We start from the raw sequence: 27,941 nt of genomic DNA on the forward strand, positions 1-27,941 counted from the left end.
CGCATTTGCTAAAATTCCACAGCAGAGCACTCAATGTATTTTTTGAACATTTTTATTTTTAAAAAGCTGGCGATGGAAACAGGAGTGTGACAGCGTCCGACAGACAGAATGCAGCGCCTGCACCAGATTTTCAGACGGAGGGACACGATTGCACGAGGCTTTATGGTGCTCGTCTCCACCGACAGCACTGCCCGGTGAAGAGAGCACCGTTTCACAGTACACGTCTACCGGGCGCCGGCAGCTATAGCAGGTCACAGTCAGTCTCCCCCCCCCTCCATCACATTGATCGAAGTAATCCGATCCCCCTTTCAATCGTCCACGGGGAAGGCTCAGCAGAAACAGAAATGGCAGCGCGTCGGCGGCACGTAAACATACAAACTCAGCGAAAACTAAACGTTTACACCCCTTAAGAAAAAGGGACGTTCCTCCTCCGTTTTAAGGCCAGGAAACATTCGGTGCTTGCAGATGGAGAGGAAGCGGTAAGTGCGCTGGCCGTAGAGCGGCGGTTTCCGGCGGTTTCCGGAGTGTCCCGGGCGTGGTCTCTGGGGGGCATGCGTGTGGTCCCCCCCCCACCCCCTCCCCGGATGCTCACCTGGGGGTCATGGCTCTTCCAGTGCAGACTTTAGCACGCTGTCCGTATTCAGACAAGTGCATAAACAACTTGTTAAAAAAAGAAAAGAAAAGAAAAAGTACTTTGCTAACTTCTGACCCCTTTACTGGCAGGAGAGTCTCACTCTGCCAACAATGTGATTTAATAGCGCTTAAATTTTGATTTCGAAAATAGAACATTACATTTATTTGGCAGTAGTAAAGCAGCAGTTACATCATTAGTACTGCCAGCTGTCAATTTTTTCTTACTTTTCTGCCATTTCTATAAATCTTTCGGCACCGGATTACCCCCAGTTTTTAAAAGCACAGCACTCCCGAAAGTCAAAATTGTATCACAGAGTTACAGATCGGCGCTTGTTGGAAGAGAGGGTGAAATTTGCTGTGTTTAAAGTGGTGTTTTTTTTTTTTTTTTTTGCCAGTGGAAACAATTTACGATGCAGTAATTTGGCAGATGCTTTTAGCCAAAGCGACTTACAAAAGTGCATTTGACATGGGTGCACGGACACGGGCACTACGAGGCTGTCCTTGAAATCTCCACGCTAAACTACTCCGCCTGACAAGCTGAGCTCTCAATGAGACTCGACGGGACAGAGGCGTAAAAGCTTGCTTTGTCAAGCTTATAGTAAACAATAATAATGAACAAAAATAAGCCCATTGCTGTTGGGTGTAGACAGAGGATCACGCCCACACCTGGGCCAGGGCACGGTGCAGGGGGACTACAGGTGGAGAACTCTGGTGGAAGGAACAGGCACTTTTGCAAAGCACATTTCTCAGGCGACAAGCCGAGGTTATGCACCACATGCGACGGCAAAAACAAATCGACACACACATCATTTCGTGTTTTTGTCTGAACCACCATGTCTAACAGTATTTCTGACGGACCGAGACACCATGGGCGAAGAAAGATGGGCAGACAATGTAAAAAAAAAAAAAGGATGAGAGGGCAGTGATCTGCCCATCTACTACTAGCACTGATTGTTTTTCCACTCTCCCCCTGCTGGCAGCTAAGGAAACAGCAGGCCAGTACTACGAGGCATATATGCAAGACTCCCACACTTTACTGATTGAGCTTGGCCGCCACCTAGTGGTCGACGAAAACTGAGAAACTGGCGAATTAATGGACATAAGAGAGCTAAACCCATACAAAGTTCAAGGTGAAAGCTCATGTGAAAACGCAACCACAATTTAAAAAAATATCAAACTACAATATAGGTATTTTAGATTCATTATAATGCATTCACTTCCAAAAGATAACTAGAAGAAAAGGCTATAAAAAAAATTCCCCAATCACTTCCTTCTCAGCATTGTAGGCAAAATAATAATTACAGAAATTCCCCTCTTCTGATTACGTGTACAAGCACTACAGCATTTGTGAAGTACTGGTGTGTAAGCGAGGTGTCTGTGGAAGTTTGAGTGTAATGCGGGATGTACATGCGTGTGTGTGTGTGTGTGTGGGAGGGGGCTACTCCGCGCGCTGTGAATTCTGGGGAGCGGCGGGGCTAGTCAAACCCCTGCCAGTCGCTGTGCTCTGAGTCGTACTCCAGCTCCGCCCCCACACACCGCACCCCCTCCAGCAGCATGGGTGTCCCGTGGTGCCGATCTACAGAAAGGTCACAACATACAGTCAATTTCAGGCAGGGGCGGAGCTTGGGATCACCTGTCAACTACGTGACTGCCTGTCCACCACAGAGTGCGCAGAAGCGATATTTCCTCTTCTAAAAAGGAATCAAGCAATGTCACGCAACCATGGCTACAGTTTATTTCCAGGCAGAAAATAATTTCAGAAAATTAACAGCATAACCACCAGAGGGCAGCATAGCACAGCACATGACTGGCCAGGCTGATGACAACTCCTGACACTCCTGTCATGGGAACGGAAGGCGCTTCCCTTTTACCCTGAAGTCTAGATGCTTAATTATAACAGTCAGAAAATGTAACCTACAGGTCTTCGACTTCTATCCCCAAACAATCCCGGATCCCTCCCGGGCCCTGACGGGCTGCTGCTCATGCTACGGCTCGTCGGCGTGGAGACCGCACCTACCCATGACTCGGGCGTGCACCCGCACTCGCACGCAGGCGTCCTCTTTGCTCTCGCTCACCAGCGTCATCTCCTCCTGCAGCACCCCCTCCTGGTGGGCCATGTACTCGCAGGTGACTCTCAAACCACCTTCGGGAGGGAGGGTGAAGGGGTGGAAAGAGACGGAGGACAGAAAAAGAAGGGAGAGAAAGGGGTAGGGGGAAAGAGAGAAGCAAGGGAGACAAATACGTGGGGTTAATAAAGACTACCAGGGCAACTTGCCAACTTTGCAAAGTCCATCACCTTAATACATGCAAAACTGACTTTTATAGGTTAGGCCATAGCATTATTGTCTTCAGGAGGAGATTATTTTTCAGTCTGTCTGGAAACAGAAACATAATCGGGAACACAGGTACATCCATGCAATACAAAAACATATTGACATAACTTGTCATTAACATTGATATATTCAAACTTTTTATTTAATTCTCAGAAGACATTGAGGGAACGAGCCAACAAAATACATCTAAAACAACAATAAAATAAAAAAAGAATTAAAAAATAACAGTAATAACAAATACAAATAAAATAAATACCATCAATAATAAAAGTTCATAAGTTCATAGAACAAAAACAGCACAGTGCGGTTCTGAACCCAGGGCGCCACTGAGGGTGGTGACGGCATAGGTATGGTCTATAATCTTCATAGGAAAAATATACCTACCCATGTGACCGGAAACAAGGGTTGAGAGTGGCTGAAGCACACGGGGGATTTCCCTCTAGGTCAGCTGATACACATGGTAGAGAGGCTGCCTGTTCAACTGTTCTCAGCACCATTTCTGAGCTCTTCCTCTCTCCCTCAGCTTCCCAGACAAAAAAACTGCCTCCTTTCGCATTCCCAACCAAATTCAGACGCAGTTCTTTGGGCTCAAAACGGCTCCTCAGTTCTTTTCAACACCGATTCCTCCAAGTCCATCAATCCGTCAACACTGCTACACTGCTTTCACTCTTTTCATTTCGTACATCTTCTCCTGACTCTGGCTCTCAGCCTCGTTAACGCCAACTCTGCTTTCCCCAATTCTGCAGTCCTGTTTTAGTCCTGCAATCTCCTATACAAGAGCCAAGCTGCCTTCTGCTGGAGGGAAACCATGGAAATCTATACAACTGCCTACAGTTTTTCCAATCACTCCTCCTCTCTCCTCTTGCCATTTTGATTTTTTTTTTGTCCCCTCCAAAAAGGTATTTTAAAAACTACAACAGCAGCATTAATATTTGACAGGGACATATTTTCACTTTTTCCCTCCAGCTCCCTGTTCGCGCTCTCTTTCTGCCGAATACTCCGCCTCTCTCATCAACCAGACCAGAGAAGCCAGCAGCTTCTTTTACCCTCTCTCCATCCCGAGCAGCCAGATGAGCTGTCTGCCACCACCAGCTTCTGTCTCCTTGGTTCGCTTGATCAATTTTCAACTCCTCTCAACTGAAAACACCCCTTTTCTGCTTGTAACCGTCTGCTTATGTATTTTCTCATAACTCTGGCTCAGGCGAACAACACACAATGCCAGGGAGAAAAAGGGTGAGGACAAAGTAGCTTATCTTGTATGTACTATACATGTCAATGGTAATCGCACAGGGAGCTGGGTGAACTCACCAAAGGTTGCGAAAATTAAGGTCAGTTTCAAGGTACTGTCCTGAGTCTGCCTTGTTTCCCTTCCTACACACACTCTGTTCCTCTTACCGCTCTTCGTAAATTCTCTTTCACCTGTAATTAATGCTCTTTTCTCGTATGAATTTCAAGCCATCGTTCAGACGTCTGAGTACATGTCAGTCACCTCAAAAATAAAATAAAATCTGACAACTGAGAGATTGGCTGTCACAGCAGAGGAGTCGTAATCATCCAGGCATTCATAAAAGTGATGTCTACACTCAATTTGGAGGGTCCACAGTCACCTTGAGACTACCTGAATTAATAACCATCTTAAAAGGCAGGCTAAATTTCAATTCTGTTCATGATTAGTATCTTAACGTACAATTATGTGTTTAGTGTCACGCTTTTGAATATATTAGATGTTGTTTCCCTGTGCACTTCACAAGTGCTGTGTGAACATCGGATTGTGCTGTAAATGGCAGAATAAAAACAGAACTATTGATTACATCAAGGGATAGGACAGATTGGACATTTTCAAACAGGGTTCACAGGAACAGAGAGATAGCCCGGGCTCTGCATTAGTGACCTACAAAAAGTATCAGATGAACAGTGGAAAGCAGACACGGCCTCAGGCCGTGTCCCTAACTGTCCGAGCGAAAGCGATCGGACGCTAATAGGTGCCGGTCTTACTTCAAAGTGCAAATAAGCTGCCCCCCTGTTCCCGCGCGTGCGTGCGTGGCACGCAGCATCTGTTTACAGCGCACGGCTGCTGTCGTAGCGCCGAACGAATCGCACCTGGCGGAGCCACTCTCCAATGCGCAGTTTGAAGGCCAGCTCAAACCATGACAAATTAGCCCCTTCGAGCAACGAACGGAGAAACGCCCCCGGCGGCAGCAACGTCCAATCGGCCTCCAGAGTCTGCGCAGGCACCTCTGCCTGTCCATATTTGGGCCTGTCGTTCCTGTCGTTAACATTCTCAAGTCCAGGCTTAATGCAGTGCAGGATAGTCTAGACTGAAGGTGCATGGTCAGCTCAGATGGGCTGAATGTCCCGTTCTTTTCACATATTCTCCTGTCCTTGTGAAACTAAGAATTCCTTCATTTTATATTAAAGATAATCATAATAAGGAACCCTCCGCCTTTTTTCCCCAAAACAAAGAGAAAGTGCACCACCCACACTGGCTGGATTCACAGATCACTTTCTCAGTGGACCCTGTGTGATAAGCATCTGCTCTGGGGTTGTATCTGTGGTGCTGGGGGTCCAGCGACCGAGGACGTACCCTCAGGCGCCACCTTGACATCGGTGACTCGGAGGTGGGGGTTGGGCACGGGGGCGGGGCACACGTCCTTGCCCAGGGCGGGCACTTCGGGGAGTGTGAAGATGATCTCGTATTTGTGCTGGATCTTTAGGAAGCCCACCTGGACACACACACACAGGTCAGAAAAAGCACTCTATTAATGACAAAATCACTAAGGAAACTGCAGATGGGGTTAACACTGAATGTAATGAGAACAGACAAGGATTACTGACAGTTTGCTCTGTTCACTTTTTAAAAAAAGCAAGTGAAACTAATATATAAACACCATTCATGTTTGATTAATATCGTATTTCCCATAAGACACAGAAGAGAGAGAGTGCGAGAGATAGAGAGAGAAAGAGTGAGAGAGATTATGGATTTTTACATCTATTCTATAATACAGCACTAATATTATACTTTTAGTTGCAAGTATTGCTGGAAACACAAATATGAGAGAGAGAGAGACAACAACAACAATAACAACGGACCATATTGGAGGAGTCCATAAACTCAAACCTGTTTTGGGAAAATTGGAAACGTAAATCAAAATGAAGAACTTGCTATACAAGAAGGGAGAAAAATGGAGAGAACATTTTGAACAACTCTATAAACAAATACTACTAAATTAGACAAATCCTCCATCAGTGAAAAACGAAATGGCCTAGAACTGATTATCCAAAACAACCAAAATCCCTAAGACTCCCCCATTACTGACAAGGAGCTAAAAGAGAGAGACTACAGGCCCTCCAATCAGGAACAGCATGTGGGCCTGATGGGATCCTCAATGAGATGCTAAAATACAGCAGCAACAAACTGGAACTGAATCACTATCAAAACGTCCATGAATTCTGGAATCAATGACTAATAACCCCTATATTTAAGAGTGGAGACAGATTTGACACCAATAATTACCAAGGTATTAGTGTGAACAGTGATCAGGGGGAGGTGTTCTGTAGCATTATAACAAATCTTTGACTGCCTTAATGAACACAATTCCTTGAGTAATGGTCAAATTAGATTTTTACCAACATTTACACACTACACACCTCAATTGATAATTATGTCAATCAAAATAAAAGAAAACTATTTGCTTGCTTTGTAGATTTTCAAAAAGCATTTACAAACTTCTTGAAACTGGTGTTCTTCACAGAAGTTTTCACTTAGGGGTGAGGAGTGAGACCGAGATGCAAACCAAGTCCAACCCTCTAACATTGACATCAATGAACTGGCCCCAATATTGGAACAATCAACAGCCCCTGGTCTCACTCTACATGATAAAGAAATTAAATTCCTTCTCTGTGCAGATGACCTAGTTCTGCTGTTGCCTACAGAACAAGGGCTACAGCGGAATCTGGATCAGCTTGAGTAGTACTGTCAGACCTGAGTAACTAAAAAAGAAAAGAATAATTATTTTTCAGAAAAGACCCAGATCTCAGGGCAATGAATACAGATTTAATATAGGATCAAATGCAATATTCTATTGCATTTGATCCTATATGATTTAACTGTCAGGCCTAAATAAGTACAACTTATTTACAGGAAGTTTCAACTTGGCTATGTGTGAACTGAAAGAGAAAGCCATTATGTTTTGGCAACATCTAAACCACAACGACCCCAACTCTTACCATTACAAAACCCCGAAATGCCAAGAGCTGAGCACGGAAGGAAGTCCCCTCAGTCAGTTGGCCCTGAGGCTTACTGCACTTACACTTACTAACACAAATCAGCCTCAGGACAGCACCAAAAAACCACTAGAGTAAATCCAATTATAGCACAGCATAAAGAAAACTATATCAACCATTGGAACACTCAAACCCACAGACAACATAAACTTAATTGCTATATGGCTCTAAAAAGACAATACATTTTGGCAGATTACCTAATCATGGTCAAAAATACAAAACTTAAAAAAATACTCAATGTACAGGCTCAGGGAGCACAGTTTGGTCATAGAGATCAGCCGGCACCGGCAGACTTGGCTTCCCAAAGAGGAAAGGAAGTGATCACAGTGCCAACAAAAAGAGGTCAAGACAGAGAAACACTTTCAATTCACATGCACGAAATATGCAGAAAGAGACATGTTCTTCCATAAAACTACGCAAATGTGCCCAGATTTCTTAAATCTTCCTGAAGATGATACATTTCCCATTCTCCCAGGAGAGGAAGGTAGATGCATGTCTCTGGCAGCACAATACATTTCTGGCTGCCACAGCCTGAGACAGTGAGTGACACTAAAGACAAAGACAAGCTCATTTATTTATTTTTTATAGTTTACTGTCAAAATACTATTATTCCTATTATTTTAGTTGAAAAAATTATATAATAAAATTAATAATAACTGTATTCGTTATTGTTAATGCATTACTTGTACTGTTACAAAACTTTGTTTTTGTACATTTCTTGGCAATATCTACCATGTGTATTTCCTGCCAATAAAGCACATTGAATTGAGAGAGAGAGAGAGAGCGAGAGAGACAGTGCGAGAGTGTGAGAAAGAAATTCTCGCTCCTTGTGGGACTTGCTGGCTTCAAAGGAATTTCTCTCTCAAAACTTGCAGAACTCTTAGTCACAGACTGAAAAAAGCGAAAGCAGGGAAAGCGGGTCAGCATCTGAGCCTGCACGGGCTCCGGTTCCGCCTCCCACACAAGCTGCTCTTGATTTCCGCACCGCCTCCTAATCACTTCTTTCCCTGCACAAAACTTAATCACTCCACCAACCTGCTTTGTTTCCCTCGCGTAGACGCCGCTACAGTGCAAGGCTGTGCCTATCGGCTCAATTACCAGTGAAAGCGCGCGAGTTCAAGAGCGGATTAGCAGACTGTGAAAGAAACCATCGCCTGACGAGCAGATACGTTTGCGGTCTCAACTCCTCTGTTCTCAGTGCAAAGCGTGCAAGCTCGGGACGGGTAACGTATAATTACGCTATTGCGGGCAAAGTGGCGCTCGGAGAACCGAAATGACAGGAAATGTCATTCTGAAGTATAGAGTTACTGGGCAGCGCTTGAATAGCCTTTTGTTTTTATACTGCGAATTACCTGTGGTGTGAAATGCTTTCCCCTGGCCTATCAAATGACAGGAAATGTGACTGAAGCACATGCCAGCCCTAAAACAGCATGTGCTATTCTCATTCTCATGTAAATCCATTGCAGGGCATCCAAGGTGAGAGATTCAGCTAAAGTACTGTGCAGCCTGGAAGATGATGCGGACCCCTCCAGTGCAGACTGCGGCTGGGAGTCCTGCAGTGACCCAGTACCGACTCCCAGGAAGTGTGCGTTTCACTCAGCAGGGCCCTCCGCATTGCACTGCGTCAGCTGGGCGTGTCTGTCTCTCTCAGCTGTGCGGAAAATGGGATCCTCTGGACCAATGATCGCGCAGGTCAGCAGGCTGATGTATTCAAGCGGGGATGGCACAGGCCTTGCCTTAGCTTGGTTAAACAGTGTACTATGTGAAAACACTGTTTTCCTTATATGAAATGAGTCTTGGCATGGATCCAACCATGGATGACTCCAGTGGTGGACTGTGCCCTACCCCCACAACTATACGCCAAGGTAACAGGCAAAACAAACTGGGATTAGCTCAGAACCACCCCTTACCCACACGCACGCACGCACACACGCTCTCTCTGCATCACTTGCTCTGTCTCTCTCTCTCAGTCTCTGTGTGTGTTTGGTAAATGGTAAATGGACTGCATTTATATAGCGCTTTTATCCAAAGCGCTTTACAATTGATGCCTCTCATTCGCCAGGGGTTAGGAGTTAGGTGTCTTGCTCAAGGACACTTCGACATGCCCAGGGCGGGGTTTGAACCGGCAACCCTCCGACTACCAGACAATCGGTCTTACCTCCTGAGCTATGTCGCCCCCACTGTTTCTCGCTCTCTGTCTCTGTCTCTGTCTCTCTCTCTTGCTGTCTCTCGGGCGGGCTGGACAGATATGAGGAGGATTCTTTAGAGACTAAATTGGCGCACATGCTAAACCTTCAGTGTAGATTTGAGAGATTAAAAGAGATAAGGGAGATTTTTTTCCTTTGCCATGCGGTTAAAATCAATCCTAGCAGGAGAGCATGTCAGGCCAGGCAGCCCTACGGTAATGATTATTGTCTAGTTTTATTTCCCCCATGCAATATTAAACAAACAACACAGCAGTATCAAGGATTGTTTTAGAGGCTTTGCAGCGATCCATACGAATAGTTGATAAGCAATTCTCTGCCCAACAGCTTATTGACGTCGTAAAAGGGTCGACCCATGCCAACTTGGCATGACCCATTCCGTTACAGTTCTCCAAATAAACCGGGATCTGCATATTGCCCAGAGTCCATCTCCACAGGAGAGCTCTTGACGACAAATTTAAGGAAAATCTGTAACGTTTTTGCGCAGATCTCACGCCGGTTTCACTCGGAGTGAGCCTATAAACCAATCGTCACGTGAAGATAATGGCAGGCGCTTACTGTGATACAGCAGGCACGCGATTTCATTGCAATAAACTGTTGTGGGCTTAATATAAGGCAGTAAAAATGATGCAAGCAAAACCGCAAGGTCAACCGCATACAGAATGGCGTAGATTATGGAACTGCCCTCCTTACCAACCTTACACCACATATCACACCACCCTCTTTTATAGGCAGGTTCTGAAACGATAGACTAGGTAGAAACACTGCCATTAACACTACCACGCTTGCAGTAGATAACCCAGATTTCAGGAAATGAAGCTCTGTCGTCTGAGTTGCTTGACCCTCACCAGAGTAATGTGCAGATGGGAGCGTGTGATGCAGCCTGCTGAGTCAGCGTCCATATCTCACTGCAGACTGGAAACACACCTGCTCGTACGGCACCCTGGCTCAATTAGTGCTGAGCGCTAAGCACAGCCTATCGCTGTACATCGAACACCATATCCTCAAACCCATCTGCTACTTATATATCCTCTGTATATCCTTAGATTCCTCCATGCTGAGGCACTAAGCAATATGCTGTAAGTGCACTATACCTGCCTAAACCTACATGTCAGCAATCCTCCAAGTAACTCTGGATAAAAGCACTAAATGCTACATGCCTATGTAAATATGATGCAAATGTTATGTCAGAGCTTGCTCACTTGGCATGCGTTAAACAGAATCTCAACTCCAGGTTGGGGCAGGGTCACTTTGCCAGCACATCCATTCCATTGATAATCCAAAATGGCGGATGGAGAAATGGGGCTTGTGTGAATGCGTGCTCCTTGACATGCCTGTGGTTTAGTGTGTGACCCATGCACAAAATAATTTTCTCCAAATATACCTGCGTGACCACAGAGATCAGCAGCGCAGCAATGGATTGCTACTGACCAATCGTGACTCAGCAGCAGAAAAGAGAAAAGGGGTGCCCTGAAACTGCTTAAAGATGGGGGGGGCATTGAAACTGCATGACCGAGTGCAGGTGATCAGATGCAGAGGGGAAGAAGTTGCCGCTTAGCAACCAACAGCCCTCTGGATCAGCAGAGCGCATTGTGTTTTCAATTTTGTCGGCCCATTTTATTTTATGAATTACCATAACAATACACGTCCAGAAAACTGAATTAGGCAAGTGCCCTGTGATGTCGACATCGGCAGTTCCCATTATATTTTATAGTGTGAATAATTCTAAAACTGGTGTATTGATGAGAAAGACAGATTGTTAAAGACCTCTTTAAAAGACAAAGAACAGAGGACTCATACTTCAAACACTACAACAGCTGCAAGCCTTAATCCTAAAATCCTCCAAACCGCTATTTCCAGATGACAACATATTTGCGACTTGTCTTTATGATGGCAGAAGTTGTGATTGGTGGAAAATCTGTGATGTTGCAACGCTAGTCTCAGCAGCTCAGCACAGGAAATTTGTACATTGTTCGGCTGTCATTTCAACAACACCCTCAGCTGGTTTTTGTAAATTACACCACACTGATAAAAGTAATAAAAACAGGGCTTTCAGGGGTTTGCGGTCTAAAGCATGAAAACACACTTCAGGTAAAGCTGGCAGGTCATTAGAAAATAAGTATCTAAAATATCCTTCACTGATGCAAAAACATTCTGAGCCAATAGAAAACACACAGTACAACAGTTCCAGGTTCTTCGGCCCGTCTTTGGTTATGGTGACTGCGCAACCGCGGGTCCCCAGGAAGAGGGAAATGGTGTCTCCTGTGCTCTGCGTCCAGCTCAACAACCACCAACCTTGACCAGGAAGTTCCCGTCCTTTTCTGGGATCACCATGACAACGGAGTCGTGTAGCTTCTCGTCAAAATGGACATGGGAGTGGGCACTGGCCGTCTCTTCGGAGAAGCGCACCCCTCCCGCCTTCGACGCCGAGCCTAGGAGGAACAGAGAGGACATCCAGATCACAGAAGACCAGCGAGGGAATTAAGCCCACGGGTTATGCAATTGACCGTCAACTTCAAGTGATCCCTGTACCCACAGGATATGCTGTAAAAAGGCAATCCTGGCACCCTGAGGACTTCCAACAGACCGGTGAAGACCTTGCATTTCCTTAATCCTGGCAGCAGACAGAGAATAGGCATTCAAGCAAAGGGAAATGAAAGAGATGGACAAAGAACAGGGTGTGATGAAAAAAAATGCTTTATGTGAACTTTTTTGGGTTGTTGTTCTATAGTGTGCAAGGGCATGCAATTCATTACAAAGGGCAAGTTAGCCAATTAAACTTGAGACTGAGTGACACAGTTTCAGTACAGCACACAGTTAATGAGTCGGAAACAGAAAAGGCCTACAGGAACAAAATATACAGGTGACAGAGCACAGAGGCAGTTTAGCCAATTAGTGATGAATTTGCACTATTTTCTAAACACATCATGTTTTTACCTCTAAACACAAATACCAAGATCATACGACAAATTGAAATTATGAAAATGTTGTAGGTTAGAATAAGCTACAGGTATTTGCCCGGGTGGTGAGCCCAATGTCTCTTGGACTGGTCTGAAATAGCATCGTTACTTTGCTCATTTGAAAAACGCTCCCCCTCTGCTGCCATTAAAAGACCTGGAGAACTATCGGCAGATCACTCATAATATATAATCACTTATTAATTCACTATTTATTAAATTATATCATAAACCTACGCACATGGACCGTGTCCTATATCATTACAGTCAAATTACTATTCAAGTCCACAGTAGCATTTATGACCATCCTGAATGTTAAATGATATAAATGTCTATTGCCTGTAGCAGACTGTAAATTGACGCACTAATTTTGAGAATGGCGGTTATTGGAGGTTAAAGACGACGTTGCATAACTGTGCTATGCAAATTCCCTTATTAAAAAAAGAGAAGCGTTCTTCTTTCTTTTATTTATAGGAAATGAAACACCCACGCTGGCGGCCGCTTTGGTTCCTATCAGATCAGAAAACCCAGACGGAGTGTACCGGGTTCCTGTGCCGTGACTGAAATGGGCTCTTACTGCACACACAAGAGCCACAATACAGCTCACGGCCAATTACCTCCCACACAGCAATCTCCTTCTGTGTGTGTGTGTGTGTGTGTGTGTGTGTGTGGGAACTCAATCATTCATAATCGCTTTTGAAAAAGAAAATTATCCCATTTCAATTATATTATAATGGCCATTATTCTCTCGACAGTGATTTTTGATTTGGCCTCACATTTCTGGGAAAATCATTTCTCTGATCTTTCTTCCTGCCCCGGACAAACCTCCTCTGAAAATTTCCCACAGTAGTAACAACTAATTCAATAAATTAATAAAATAAACATGTCACCGCAGCTTTTGACCTGAGCTGCATTTATCATCTAATTTACTAATCTGGTTAAAGTGTAATGCAGTAAATGTAACCAATTGATTTAACAAACACCCTGTTAAGCATCATTAAGGTCTTCTAGTGGCAGTTTTATTAAGTGCTTTATCAACAGGCAGCCAGAGAGAAAGGGGAAGTGTTTATCGATTTTCTTTGTGTCTGCGGCTTTAAGAACAAAATGTACTTTCACGCACACAGCTTTGATCAGCTACATCCACAAACACCAAAAATCCAATATCACAGAGACAGCACAGAGACACTGAAGTTTATATAAGGCCAAACGCTGTGTTTCATTATTTTATGCAATGTGTGATAGTTCCCAAAATGGAAACGTTAAGGTTTTCCCCAAATAGGCCATCTACAAACATGTGCAATGTGCTTATTCTCCAAGTTCAAGGTTTCAGAGAGGATTTATACCAGTACTCCCACTGAAATGGTGAGCAGTGTGTGCGTGTGTGTGTCTGTGTGTGTGTGTGTGTGTGCATGTTTGTGTGAGAGTCAGTCAGTGTGTGTGTGTTTGTGTGAGAGTGAGAGAGAGGGAGAGATAAAGATGAAGGAACTGGGAGGAGCCTGATCAGTGCCAGCGGTTTGTTTCAGGAAAGGGTGTGTACCAGTTATACTCCTGTGAAGTTAGCATTACACTTTAAATATATTTACAGTTAAGACAAATGGGCGATTAACACATGCTCCCAATGAAAGAACACATCTGCCCTTTCAATAAAACAAACATATATATATATATATATATATATACATATATATATATATATATATATATAATTTTTAACTAGTAATTTACATCAAAGGATCCTACTTACATATTATAACTGCACAGTAACACATCAAGTTCGTGGAAGCTACCATTTAAATATTCTGGCCAGCGATGGCATCAGAAATAATACCGACAGGGACTGTATACGAAGCAACCAGTTCCCAGTTCACATTTTCCATCTCCCCGTGTATTGTACCCTGTCACCAATGCAACGGTTAATAATAATGTCGTTTACAATAAACACTGCATACTTTTGCCTTAGTGGCTATTAATCTACCCTCTACACAACAAAACAGAGCTGCTTTCTCGGTAGGTGACAAAATCACAAGCAAGCTGGCTAGTAAAGGGTTTCTCTAACTAGGCATCTAGCAGGCTGAAGGATTGCTTCTTAGCTGATGGAGGCAAGTAACTGAAAACACAGATGATGGATAATCTTGTCAAAGTCAGATGGACCTAGCAGGGATGGTGTCAGGTAACCATTGAATTAAAGTAAGTACAACATTAGTTTCACAGTCTTAGTTTTTTTAATGTCATCCACACAAAAGTACCGCTAGCCTCAGATTACTCCACAGACAGCACTGGTTCCAGCAAACAAGCCATTATGTAACCAAGCGGAACACATTTTTCAGCGCTACTTTAATGGCTACAGACGCATCATAAAACATAATTGTCTGACTTATTGGAAAAGATATTGTTCTTTCATTGTTCCATTGTCGCTCATTTTAAAAATGAATTAGTTCAGTGGTGATGCAGCACACAGTGAGGCTTTGTTTTATTCTCATTCCTCATTTCATTCTACTGAATCAGCATTCCTTTCCCGCCTTTTAGCTTAACCACAAATAATTCATCCGTATTTTCATATTTAGGTCATGGTCTGTCATTAAGTAAGGATTTAAGTACTACAGCTGCACCATATTTGCTGTGGACATGCATAATACCATTTCTGAGATTAAAAACACAGGATTACATCTGGGAAGAGAGCACTGTTGTTGCACTCCGTTTGGAAAACAAAACATCTCGCTTTGCTGTCATTTGTAGATGTAATAAAGAGAGAAATAGAGAAACCGAGGAAATCAGTTCATTTTGCAAGGCCATTTTGAGCACAGGTAGAGTGACCAGACTCTGTTTTGTTTTTTTAAATGAATAAAAGCAGCTTCGATATAACTAGGGCTTCCTTAACATGAATATTGCCGGGGTCACATCGAATAGGCCCCCCGATGCGATTAAGTCCTTCCACATCTCTGGAAACTACAGTCTTGACCTTCTGAGAGGGAAGACGCAGGCTGGCCTGTACAGTGGTGGCAGACCTGCTGTAATGCGCCTGTGCAGACACAGCCCATGGAACTCGGGTCACTCGGGCTCTGTGCTCATTACCACCGTGCGGGGACACGCGTACCCCTTTGACAAGGCTGTTAATCCGCTGCTAGCCGCATTCTCTGGATCGATGCTCAAACAAAGGTCACCGTGCAGCACAAAGCCTTGGAGCAATGGCAGCGAGTTCCAGGATATTCGCTTCTCTAATGCACATGCCCATTTTTCGCCTGCTGGGAGGGGGGGGGGGGGGGTCTTTTGGGGGCACCACTGGCCATCAGCACTACTACTCGGCATCTCGTTCTCTCCCTCCATCTCCCCCTCATGAAGGCCTTTTCAGCTTTATTAGGCAGCACAGTGTAGAATGAGGGTGGGGGTGGGGCAAGAGAGGGAGAAAAATGCGGCCGCCAGCTAACACAAAATGTTCTCACAGTGTTACTGGAATGTTTTTTTGATTTTGCCACTACATGGCAGCAACACTGTGAGAACGATTTTGTGCTAGCTGGATTAGCAAACTGTGTTAGTGGATTCAAACTACCAACATTGCGAGACACTCCCCCTTCTGACACTTCTACACAGCTTCGCTCCCCCTCACCTTGGTTACACCATCAAACCAATTCTCAACGTCGTCTCGTTCTCAATTTCCACATTGAAACAGAACAGCAGTGTGTCAGAGAGAGCGGATTCATTTCTGCCCCACAGTTACACCTGTTTTTTTATTTTTATCAAACGCGATCCCAGATCGATCCCTGTAGTGTAAAAGGCCTCTCACTCCTCTGTCCCTACATGCCCGCAGTTGACAGAGTGCCACAGAGCAATGCCTCTGGCCTGTACGGTCTCGTTTGTGGTGTGTGTTATATTCAGTGCGTGGAGACCAGCTTGAAAGGCTACAACATAGAAACTAAAAGAGACCGAATAATAATGCCAACACTCATCCATCATTCTGCATACCCTTGTGACAGGCAGTTTACTTTCCTCCCTCACGGATTCATTACCTAATTTCTAGTTCAGTTGGCAGCAATAAAACGAGCAACACAATCTCAATTTGACAGCATTTGAACAATAATGAACTACTTAAAAATAATCTGTTTTAATGGGTTTAACATGAGGCAAGTATAGGAGTCATTACTTTACCTAACGATGCTTGGCCTGCAACAGTGTGCAAATGCCACAATGAAACATCGATCTTCAGAACTTACAGAAAGATACCCCCGCCTTGCTCATGGGTTGAGCTTCTGAAGGTCATATCAGAAAGGGAGCCCAAAAACCAGCCCAACCTGGGACTTAAAAATAAATAAATCTGAGGTTGGCGCAAATGCCATCTCCGCCAACGCCAACATAAATATCATCTCCACTTGAGTTAACAGTAATTCCAGACTAGTGTGGGCTCTCTCTACACTGACTGACACTCAGACACACACTTCACTTTTGAGATTTCTCTGTGGAAGAAAGTATATTGTTAAAAATTAACAGAATGGTGACTCTCGGGAAAAGTATTAAGCTGTAGAAAGGTTTGTGTATTACAGAATGTGTACGTATTTACATATTCCAAAAGTACTCCTACTTAAACGTCAGTGAGAAATAATTATTTTCCTTCCGTTGCACCTTACGCTCCATTTATTTGCAGCAAAATACTTCCTGGACTGCCCATCTCAATCTTAAAGCTTACACACCAACAATACGCATCATTGTGGCTTTCTTCCTGGAACTTCATTAAGCACTTCACATATGACGCTAATAGGCTAATGTGCTAATACAAGTAATAACAACAAACTAAAAGCAGTTTTGGTACAGATGAAGAGGGTAACCTAACTGCATAAGCATTTAAGAGCCAAGTTTACTGGAACTTAGGAAACGGGAGTTCCATCCAGACCCTCAGTCATGCTTAGTCACCGTATATCTTTATTCACTTTCATTTAAGCGTCTTTGCTCTTACTCTTCTCGAAAGCTTTCTTATTGCTGGAAGTTTTAAGTCAACAGGTGTTTGCATGTTTTTCTTCTTTATGGTGAGAATTCCTTGTTCATTAACACTAGAGTTGGCCTACCAGGCCTGTTGTGACTTGAGCTCACCTGTGCTCTCTTGTAAGGCTAAGGATTGGCCTATGCCTGACTGTTTGTCTTATTTCTCAGCCTCATAATGGCTTCCTTGACTTTCATTGATGCAACGCCTAATTTTAACAAACGCCAATAGTAGACTCCAAAGGCAATCAAAAGCCTTGAATCAAGACTAGATACTGAAAGCTCTCTCATACCTGCACTAAGATACCAGACTAATCAGAAACACCTGGGAAGCAATTTGTTCCAAACATTATGGTGCCCTGAAATGGACTGTGCATGAAAAGCGTTGTAATTTGTACATGGGAACCCAAAACGTACAAAAATACCCTTTAATAAAAGCTGAGAATCTGCACTTTAACCACACGTGAATTCTTTGTTTATAAATCCAGAGCTAAATCAAGAAAAAGCCTTGTTGTCCCAAACATTATGGAGCTCACTGTAAAGAAAATACAACATATCGAATCCTTACTGCAGGGCCCCTTAAAAAAAAAAAAATTATGCGCTGGTGTGAAAAAGCGAATGCAATTAACCCATTTGATACTTCTCTAGGCAGAACAAAATGGGTAAACTAGACTCTCGACTTCCTTTTGTAGACTCAGAGGACTGAAAGGTCTTCTGTACAACAGAGGCTAATGTGACTGTGTGAATGGTGACACGAGTAGCGTAGCAGCAGGAATATCTGGTAGGCTTCCAAAGTGGCGGAACAATCGCTCGCGGTACAGAGCAGTTGAGACGCTTGAAAAACCAGTTTACAGCACACCCTCAACAATGACCTGCTACACTGCGGAGACTGTAGGTACAGTATCCAACGATTTGACACTTAAAAAAATATTGATGGGGTAGCAATTCTGGGCTTTTGGCAGAGAAATTGATTTACAAAGAAGTGCTCTCTCAATACTCTGGAAAGCAAAAAATAAATGAAAATAATTCAAAGAGTTCAAAGCAAAAATGCTTGAGTTCGAGCTTCTCGGACCGAGTGGAGGAGTGTGGAGGCGAGCGGGTGAAAGGGCTTGTGAAAGAGAGCCTGTGAAGCAGCGAATGAGCGAATGCCTTGTGTATTTTTGAACTCACTATTTTAAAGCCCTCTGTGCATGCATTTAGGTGCACGTATGTTAATGAACAGTATATGCACAAAAGTGTGCAGAAACATGGGAAGGAAGCATTCTCACGGGGATTGGGCAGCAATATAATGGTCTGGACAGAGGCAAATGAGATTACTGTCTGACCTGCCAGTCCAAATGAAGTGGCATTTATTCCCTAGATGACAGCAAAGGCCTGGGACTGACCTGAACAGTGCTCAGCGTCCCTCAGAAGCTCGCTCACGCTCATACACGCACGCACGCACGCACGCACGCACACACACACACACACACACACGCACGCACACACACACAGCCCTGCAGTGGAAGACTGGGGTCCTTTGGGGAGTATAAACTCACAGGCCTGAGACCTGAAACCACAATTTCCTTCTCTTTATACCAGCAATGAGATCAAGCTGCATCTCAAAGCATGCACAACGTAAAGCTGCAGTTTAAAGGCATGCATTGCCCCTGTAACATAAAGCTGCAGTTTAAAGGCATGCATTGCCCCTGTAACATAAACCTGCAGCTTAAAGGCATGCACCACTCCTGCAATGTAAACCTGCAGCTTAAAGGCATACACTGATCCTGCAATGTAAACCTGTAGCTTTAAGGCATGCACCACCCCTGCAATGTAAACCTGCAGCTAAAAGGCATGCACCACTCCTGCAAAGTAAACCTGCAGTTTAAAGGCATGTACCACCCCTGCAATGTAAACCTGCAGCTAAAAGGCATGCACCACTCCTGCAATGTAAACCTGCAGCTAAAACGCATGCACCGCTCCTGCAAAGTAAACCTGCAGTTTAAAGGCATGTACCACCCCTGCAATGTAAACCTGTAGCTTAAAGGCATGCACTGCCCCTGTAACATAAACCTGCAGCTTAAAGGCATTAACCCTTCCTGCAATGTAAGCCTGTAGCTAAAACACATGCACTGCCCCTGTAACATAAACCTGCAGCTTAAAGGCATTAACCCCTCCTGCAATGTAAACCTGTAGCTAAAACGCATGCACTGCCCATGTAACATAAACCTGCAGCTTAAAGGAATGCGCTGATGTTTTACTTGGTGAGTCAGCAACCAAGAGTTCAAGACACATTTCAGAGTCCAAGACAAATATCAAGCAAAGACTGCCCCAACCCTTGCAGCCATGAAAATGAAGCTCTACATTTCTAGCAATATTCATTCATCTATCCATCCATGAATTTCAGCTAAGCTCCCTCTCTTTTGCAGCAATGCATATTAGTTGGAAAGCATCGCAAAAAGTATTTTCACACTGAACGTCTTCTCCAGGTGACCTGGTCAATCAGGTTTGAACTATGGCCTGCTCTGTTCTGGTGCTTGTGGCCACCACAGTTATTTGCACTTGGTGTTAACAATAAAAACCTTGTCAGGTGCTGTAAACATAAGTATTTTCCACATTAATAAATGCAAATAAAATGACAATTAATTTTGTTGTTGTGCTAGACAGTCTTTCCACAGATGGTCTGAGATGCAAGGAATTTAAAATTAAGCAAAAAGTTTAATGTAATTCAAGTACCAGCAAATTAAAATCTGTCATCCTTTCTTGGGTGAAGACTGCAGGCAGGAAGATAATGACTGGCCACTCTTTTTAATATTTAATATAGAATTTGAGAGAATTCGGCTGTGATAATATAAATTCACAATAATTCCTATACAAATAAATATCTTGGAACCAAGTTTCTGCAATGCGGAGCCTGGTAAAAAAATGTGGCAGAGCAGTGAAGCAGTCTCTTGCCCGCAGGGGACTCGAGAGAAAAGTGAGAGGTGTGCAATGAGGACACTCACCCTTCTTCGCTGTAGCCATGCTGATGTCAGTCTAGAGCAGGCGGGACACTGGCATTGTTACTTGAATGTCATCTCAGAACTCTGGCCGCAAAAGGACCCCTAAAAGGAGGGAGAGAAGGAGGAAGGTGTAGAGATGGAGAGAGAGAGCGAGAGCGAGAGCGAGAGCGAGAGGGAGAGAGAAAGAGAGAGGAAGAGAGAGAGAGAGATTCAGAAATACCATAGTCTCACTATTCATTTGCCAGGTTTGGTACAGGCTAATCCAACTATATGATTGCAGTATCCAGACAAAAGATCTCACAGGCAAACAGGTTCCACTTTACTTCAGGCAACAGCACCCTTGAACAAACCACTAATAATACTTACCTGTGTGTGATTATTAGTGAGTCAGGTGTGATCAGTGCACAAGCAAAGATCGAGACAGAGATTCATTTTCTTTTATATTACACATATTGAAATCAAGAAAGGAAGGAGATCTTTATTAAAAATATAAACATGGTTTTCCCCAGTATCCAAAATATGATAAACAATGAAAAATTGTCAATAATATTAGAATGGCCTACAGCCCCACAAGCAGCCGGATATGTAGCCATGTGCCACAGGATGAGGGACGTTTAATTTATTAACAATTGTTATTTTGTTGACCGATTTTAAAAGAATGGGTAACTAAATATTATCATATATTATTATGAATTAGTCATTTTTAAGCAATAATATACATGTTTACATAAGTTCTTCACACCTTAATGTTAATTGTTGTTTTTTTTAACTAACCAATTCATTTTTAATATGTTTGTTATGAGTGTTGTGTTGTGGGTCATGTTGCATGTTGAGGTTTCACTGTTTCTGTTTATTATATTATCCTGCCAATAAAGCAAACTGAAATTGAAAAATTGAGAGAGAAAGAGAGAGAGGCTGTCTCACTGTCATGCATTAATTATGCGGCTCTAGTCATAAACCTACTGGACCAGCTTGATAAAACAAACAATTTCTCAGACACGTACAACCTCCGAGTAGCTATGATTATGGCAGTAGGTACAGACAATACCCTGTCAATTAAAAATTTATTTTGCCTCATACCAAGTCAACAGACCCTGAGGCATTTTTTGAACAAACAAAAATTTCCTTTAGTCAACTTTCCTGAAGGTTACTCCAGGACAAAAAAGGACACAACCGGACATTTGTGTGGTAAGCACATTTGCCTCTCCAGAAGGAGGTTCCGGGTTGAGCTCCTCCCTGTGTGGAGTGTGCAGGTTCCTCCCGTGTTTGGGTGGGTTTTCTCCGGGTACTCTGGTTTCCTCACAGAAGGTCCGAAAATAAGTAGCTTCTCCTGGTTAAATAAAGGTCTATTAGAGCACCATTCCTGAATGGATTCTATGTCCTCTGCTTCATCTTCAACAGAAGAAATGTATGGTACAGGATAATGTTTCATGAATGAAGCCCATTGACAGTTACATTAATATCATCTGGCCTCATTAAAATTGCCTAAATCCACACAGCCCAGTAGACTAAACATTCCATGTCCATGACGCACTTAATGAGTGCATACATTTTCAGTCACTCACCCGTTTTAAAGAGCAGCCAAAAATGTTCAAATGAGAAATTTGAATGTTATAAACATATGTGTTCACGGCAACTCAACGGTATGTACACTGTAACCTGAACAGTGTGTGCAACATTTAATTTTCTGTGAATGTCTATAAATATCGTATAAGGTTTTAGGCCTGTCTTCACATGTAGCCTCTCTCACAACCTTCCTCAAGCCATTAAATTATAGTACATCACTATCACTTAGAAGATGCTCTTATCCAGAGTCACTTACAAATGTGGGGAGCATAAGTGTTATTCTGAGGAATGAACACAAGAGTATTGAATTACCAAGAAGGCCCATCTATAATCAATAAACGTAAAATTATCCTCTCTTAAAAACCACAAGCGGGTGCCAAAACAATCTGAGAAACAATACTCCGGACTGCATATATTCTTGAAAACAACCAGTATGGTCTACTGGTTCTTCTGCATCCAGTCTGCTATGCAATGTGGCCGACACAATAGAACGGTGCAGAAAAATCAATATGTGCCTAAAACAAAGGCCATTACCCAGCATGCCCTCTGATATTTTTGGTCCATGTGACACAGAAGCCAAGCACACGGACAACTACTCTGATCTCACCGCTGTCCCCTGCCACATTTCCACCGACCGCATTCAAAAATAACCTGTACAATACATAAACCAAACGTCACTGCTTAACTTGTCAGCAGACATTTGAATGTTTTTACCATGGAGGAGTGGGTAAGACTGCACTCACATAAAGAGGCGGCAAAAAGAACAAGCGGTTTTTTGACATTTTCAGAGTTCCTCCGAGGCCTTTGGAAGCACAACAGTCAAGTGGGCAAACCCATGCGTTTTAACAAATCCTGCTATTTCCCTGAGAAAGGCCTTCAGTCGCTGGTTCAGAGTGAGGCTCCTCTTTTCACGGTGGGTTCTCGGAGGGCGTGTGGGCACACACCACCCGCGGGGACAGGTGTAAGTGCTGGGTGAGTGAAGCTGGCACTTCTGTCCTCCTCCGCAGCCTGTTCCATGCCAGTGCAGACGCTCCGGAGCCCAGGATTACTCCCCTATCGCGGCCATTTAAATGTCAGTGGATAGAGGTCATGAGCTGTCCTTCAATTATTAACGATTCTCTTGATTCCGGAAAAGAAACCTTCCACAAGAAGCTACACACTAAACCGTAGAAGAGCCATTACATACACTACATGACCGAAAGTATGTTGACACCCGAACATCACACCCATATGTGTTTGTTGAACATCTCATTCCAAAACTATAGGTTTTAATATGAAGTGGGTCCCCCTGTGCAGCTGTAACAGCCTCCACTCTTCTAGAAAGGCTTTCCACTATTATTTTGGAACATAGCTGCAGGGATTCGCTTCCATTCAGCCACAAGAGCATTAATGAGGTCTGGCACTGATGTTGGGCGGTAAGGTCTGGCTTGCAGTCGACATTCCAATTCATCCCAAAGGAGTTTGATGGGGTTGAGGTCAGGGCTCTGTGCACCCCAATCAAGTTCTTCCACAACAAACCCGGCAAACCATTTCTTTATGGACCTCGCTTTGTGCACAGGGTCATTGTCATGCTGAAACAGGAAAAGGCCTTCTCAAAATTGTTGCCACAGAATTGGAAGCACACTATTATCTATAATGTCATTGTATGCTGTAGTATTAGAATTTCCCTTCACTGGACCTAAGGGGTCTAGCTCAAATAGGCACTATGCATTCGGGCAGGTAGTGTTTTCCTGGCATTCGCCAAACCCAGATTTGTCCGTCAGAGTGCCAGATATTGAGGCGTGATTCATCACACCAGAGAATGGGTTTCCACGGCTCCAGAGTCGAATGGCGCTGAGCTTTACACCTCTCCATTGCACATGGTGATCTTAGGCTTGTGCATTTGCTTAGCCATGGAAACCCATTTCATGATGCTCCTGACAAACAGTTCCTGTACTGACACTGCTTCCAGAGGCGATCTAGAACTTGATAGTGAGTGGTGAAACCGAGAACAGACGATTTATAAGCACTACACGCTTTAGCACTCCATAGTCCCGTTTTGTGTGCTTGTGTGGCCACTTTGACCTGAGCTGTTGTTGCTCCTAGACATTTCCACTTCACAGTAACAGCACTTACAGTGGACCAAGACAGGTCTAGCAGGGCAGAAATTTGACAAACTTACTTGTTGGAAAGCTGGCATCCTATGACAGCGCCATGTCGAAAGTTACTGAGCTCTTCAGTATGACCCATTCTACTGCCAATGTTTGTCTATGGAGATTGCATGGCTGTATGCTTGATTTTATGTACCTGTTAGCAATGGGTGAGGTTGAAGCAGCCGAACCCACTAATTAGAAGAGGTGCCAACATACTTTTGGTCATATAGTGTGTTTATGTTAAAGCCATTTCTGCTCAGTAAGTATTCCTGAAAAAAGGAAAGGGGCCACGCAGTTCTGGAAACAGGAAAATATGTAGCCTGCATTTAAAGGAGAGTACAGCACTCTTGCTTGTACCAGTTCTTTATTCGTCACATAGGCTACCTCTCAAAGCTTCCCAAATCCATAATAAAAGGTTTTGATTGAAGTATATTAGAGCAAGCGTGGGTAAAGGGTTTTACCCACATATGCACCATGCATTTTGACCAGGATGGGACTTCTCACTGGAAATAGCAAATGTAGGCTACTTGCTGATGCAGTCTCAGTGTTCTTAAACTGCATTATGCCAAGGTACAAAACAGTGAAACCGAAGGTCAATTAAATAACTCCCATCATGCTTTGTGACTTCCATCGTAAAGAAAAAGAAAAGAGAGTCCAAAGTGTACAACCTACTGTTTAACACAAATAGTTCATGGTTAAAGATGGAATCCAATTGTGTTTTTGCTTGATGTGATAATGAGACCAGAGCTAAAATGAGATTCAGCTGAAGTTTTAAGGGAAGTGTCTGGATTCTTTGTCACAGAGCAAAAGGGAGTCTTGTTGTGACCTCTGCTTTTTGGAGAGGGTGATCACTGTTACTAGTTAAAACAGTATAAAATCCCAAAAAAAAATATATATATAGCGGAGCACTGAGAAAACAAACCAAGCATCCACAGAGGACGTCAGACTACAGGCAAATGTGTCTGACAGCTGAGAAAGACCATAAAAACTGCATTCCATGCAAACCTCAATGCTAACAGGGCTTTGTACCAATTAACACACTCCATTACTATGGATATAGGTTGGAGGAGGGGGAAACAGTAACTAGTCATTAGTGTGGCTACTCAAAACAGCATTCAATCTGGTAAAAAATGAAGCCAAATACTCTGACAAATGCAAATACCTACAGCGGATGATGCCAAAATACAGGCTACATGACAAGAGAGGTTATTGTGTGGGTTTATCTACTGGTTTCTGCAATGTTACAAACATTCCTATTCTTTGCATAAAAAAAATAAAAACAGCAATCTATACAAACCTCAACAGTGCCAGTTCTGCGCACTGATCAACACACTGTATTACGGTGGGCATGAATATCCCCATTCCAATCAGACAGCATGCTCTGGGTAATGAAATGTTGGTGGGAGCGTCATATAAGGCCACCGAGTTCAAAATGAGCCATCACATTCCTCTCAAGCTGGCAGGCAGCATCTGGCATGCGCTTGGCGTGGACGCGGACACCATTGGGAAAAACAAAAATACATTAGCTGTCCGTGCGATGAAAGCCACCATTCTCTGCCCCTGACGCCCCACTAGGGACAGAGAGGGGAAACAGATGCATACGCACACTAGTCCCAGCATGCCATAGAGATTATCAATGCCACTACAGATGTTGCACTATCCTCTAATGACTGGTTAGGTTCGCCGACACACTGCTCAGCGTAGCGTAGCGGCGCGCGCTACTCAGTGTTTATCCCAACCGTTGCGCACAGGACATGCCACCGGGGTGTTTCCGCTGCATGCAAAACAGAGTCACATCCAATTTACTGTTCGTGTGTGTATGCGTCTTCATCTGTAAAGTTAATTCAACTTCAACCGCCTCCCCCTCATCAACTTTGAATGGTACTTCAATCACTGTGAAATTACTAGGAGACACCCTTGACCTTCTGAAGGAAAATTCTGGAAAGCAGAATGAATGTGCAAAGAAAATATCTCAAATGCAACCAGTCTAATAATTGGTTGGAACAATAGAAAGCACTTGGCGTTTTGTTCTCGATCAACAATGCCGCCCAGCACCCTAACCCCAAAATCCTGCTTTCTCTCTGATCAGGCCATTCAGACCTGATTTAACCCCACTTGTGAGGACTTGCCATGTTGGCTTTGAAGTGCCTGAGAAAACAGACAACTGTGACTCGGAAAACTGTGGGAGCAATCTTAAAATCACGTACACATTAACCTGCTCGACGGATGGAATGATAAGCAAAAGAGTATTATTTATTTGAGTATGCAAATACAAGCCTCGTCTTGTGATTAGGCTGACATGCAATATTCCATCACCCACTCGTAATGCCGTGTCTGAGCGGTAGAATATCGATGAACATGCTAGGATGCAAGCAATAGCCTTTCTCTCGTTATTTATTTATTGTCATTTTATTTTCATCACGGGTTCCGCGCTGCACCTGATAAAGCTGCACTGTAGAACCTGCGAAGCACACGCGTGCACAAATGGCAGGGAATCTTAAATTAGGCTATTTGCAAGGTACCTATCCAGGGAAAAGATTGACTGCCTAGTTAACTCGGCAAATGTCACCCGGCGTATAGCAAGGGTAAAACAGATGAAAAACTCAGTTCAGAAGGAGGGCTGCCTTAGCTAAGGTTACAGGAATTTGCAGATGTGCTGTAATTTAGCTAGTCACTTGGTGAAGAGAACACGTGCCCGCCCTACAGGACACACGGATGAGATGACTTGGCTCAGCCAGTGAGCAACGTTATGTTGCATGGACGGTTGAACTCTCTCGTCCAGCTCATACGTACAAGGTATATATTTTTCAAACCAAGAACATTTCAGCAGAGTCCAAACGGTGTCGGAAGATGGAAACAGGCGCAGCGTCGCCGCCCATATCACAACGTCTCAGGTTTGAGCTAGTTGGCAGGTTGCTAACTCTTAGCTACATATAGCTAGCTAAATACAATTCATAATGTTAGTCTACAAGTTCGTACTCAGAGTGAGACACTCCAGTTAATTGGAAGTTGTTGCTTTTCAGTCTTGCAATGCAGAAAATTCGCTGGCTAACGAGCTAAAGCTAAATATGAATAGACAGCTAAGTTACCCAGCAAAAACTTTATCAGAGGGCACTAGTCGCAGGAAGCAAGTCGCCGATGCCAACCGACTTAATTTAGCTCACGGGCTTTTCACTTTCGTGACATTTAAATGTTGACCAGTCACCCAACAAGTTGGGGTATCACAAGTGAAGACCAAACAGGTAGTTCTATAAAAGTATCCTATGTGGTTTTAAAAACTCGACTCGGAGCTAGCTAGGTATGTATGGACAACTAATTTAGCTGGAGTGCCACATTAAATACTGAGCTGTCAGGTTAAATGACCAAACATCGGCGATTTGTTTTTTAAAACTAGTTCCGAAATGCTAGCCTGCTGGTTAGTGTGGTAATACGGTAAATATATGAATATCACCTTGCTTTATACTTATTTGGCATTTTAGTTAGCCTTTATTGTACGAGACATTGCAAAGCGAATCACAGGATTGACGGCTTGCATTGTAAATTACAAACCAATCATACGGTAGACGGCTTGCAAATGAAATGCTGGCAACATAGCTGGTAGAAGTCATATTCTTAGCACCAAGCTCATCTGTCATCTCCACGATTTTATGGACGCTAAATTCAATTAAATATATCTACGTCGTACCGACTCTTACCTGAATTAGATTGTTTCAGTGCGGGTGGTTCATGCTATGTCCCGTCAAGGCTCGTTACCAGCGCAGTCTACGGTAAATGTGCAGTGCAGTGCCCGACGCTCATGCAGAAAACATTTTTCAAAAAGCCAAGTGACAACCACTTTTAACTCCACCCCGCTCGATGACGCTAACCCCAGCCCGGACTGACC

The 27,941-nt window shown here is 43.6% G+C and overlaps 1 protein-coding gene across 1 annotated transcript; it reads right to left on the bottom strand.

The window, feature by feature from the left end:
- Window positions 1-36: 36 nt before the first annotated feature.
- Window positions 37-27,907, bottom strand: c7h20orf27 (chromosome 7 C20orf27 homolog). The gene is made up of 6 exons (XM_035425566.1): window positions 27,754-27,907; window positions 20,364-20,462; window positions 11,750-11,886; window positions 5,551-5,689; window positions 2,651-2,776; window positions 37-2,209 (listed from the first exon to the last, which is right to left on the bottom strand). The coding sequence occupies exons 2-6, from the start codon at window positions 20,380-20,382 to the stop codon at window positions 2,109-2,111; spliced, it is 522 nt and encodes a 173-aa protein (XP_035281457.1). The 5' UTR covers window positions 20,383-20,462; window positions 27,754-27,907; the 3' UTR covers window positions 37-2,108.
- Window positions 27,908-27,941: the final 34 nt, after the last annotated feature.

This window comes from Anguilla anguilla, chromosome 7 (assembly GCF_013347855.1).
Source record: "Anguilla anguilla isolate fAngAng1 chromosome 7, fAngAng1.pri, whole genome shotgun sequence".
In the NCBI taxonomy this organism is placed as follows: Eukaryota; Metazoa; Chordata; class Actinopteri; order Anguilliformes; family Anguillidae; genus Anguilla; species Anguilla anguilla.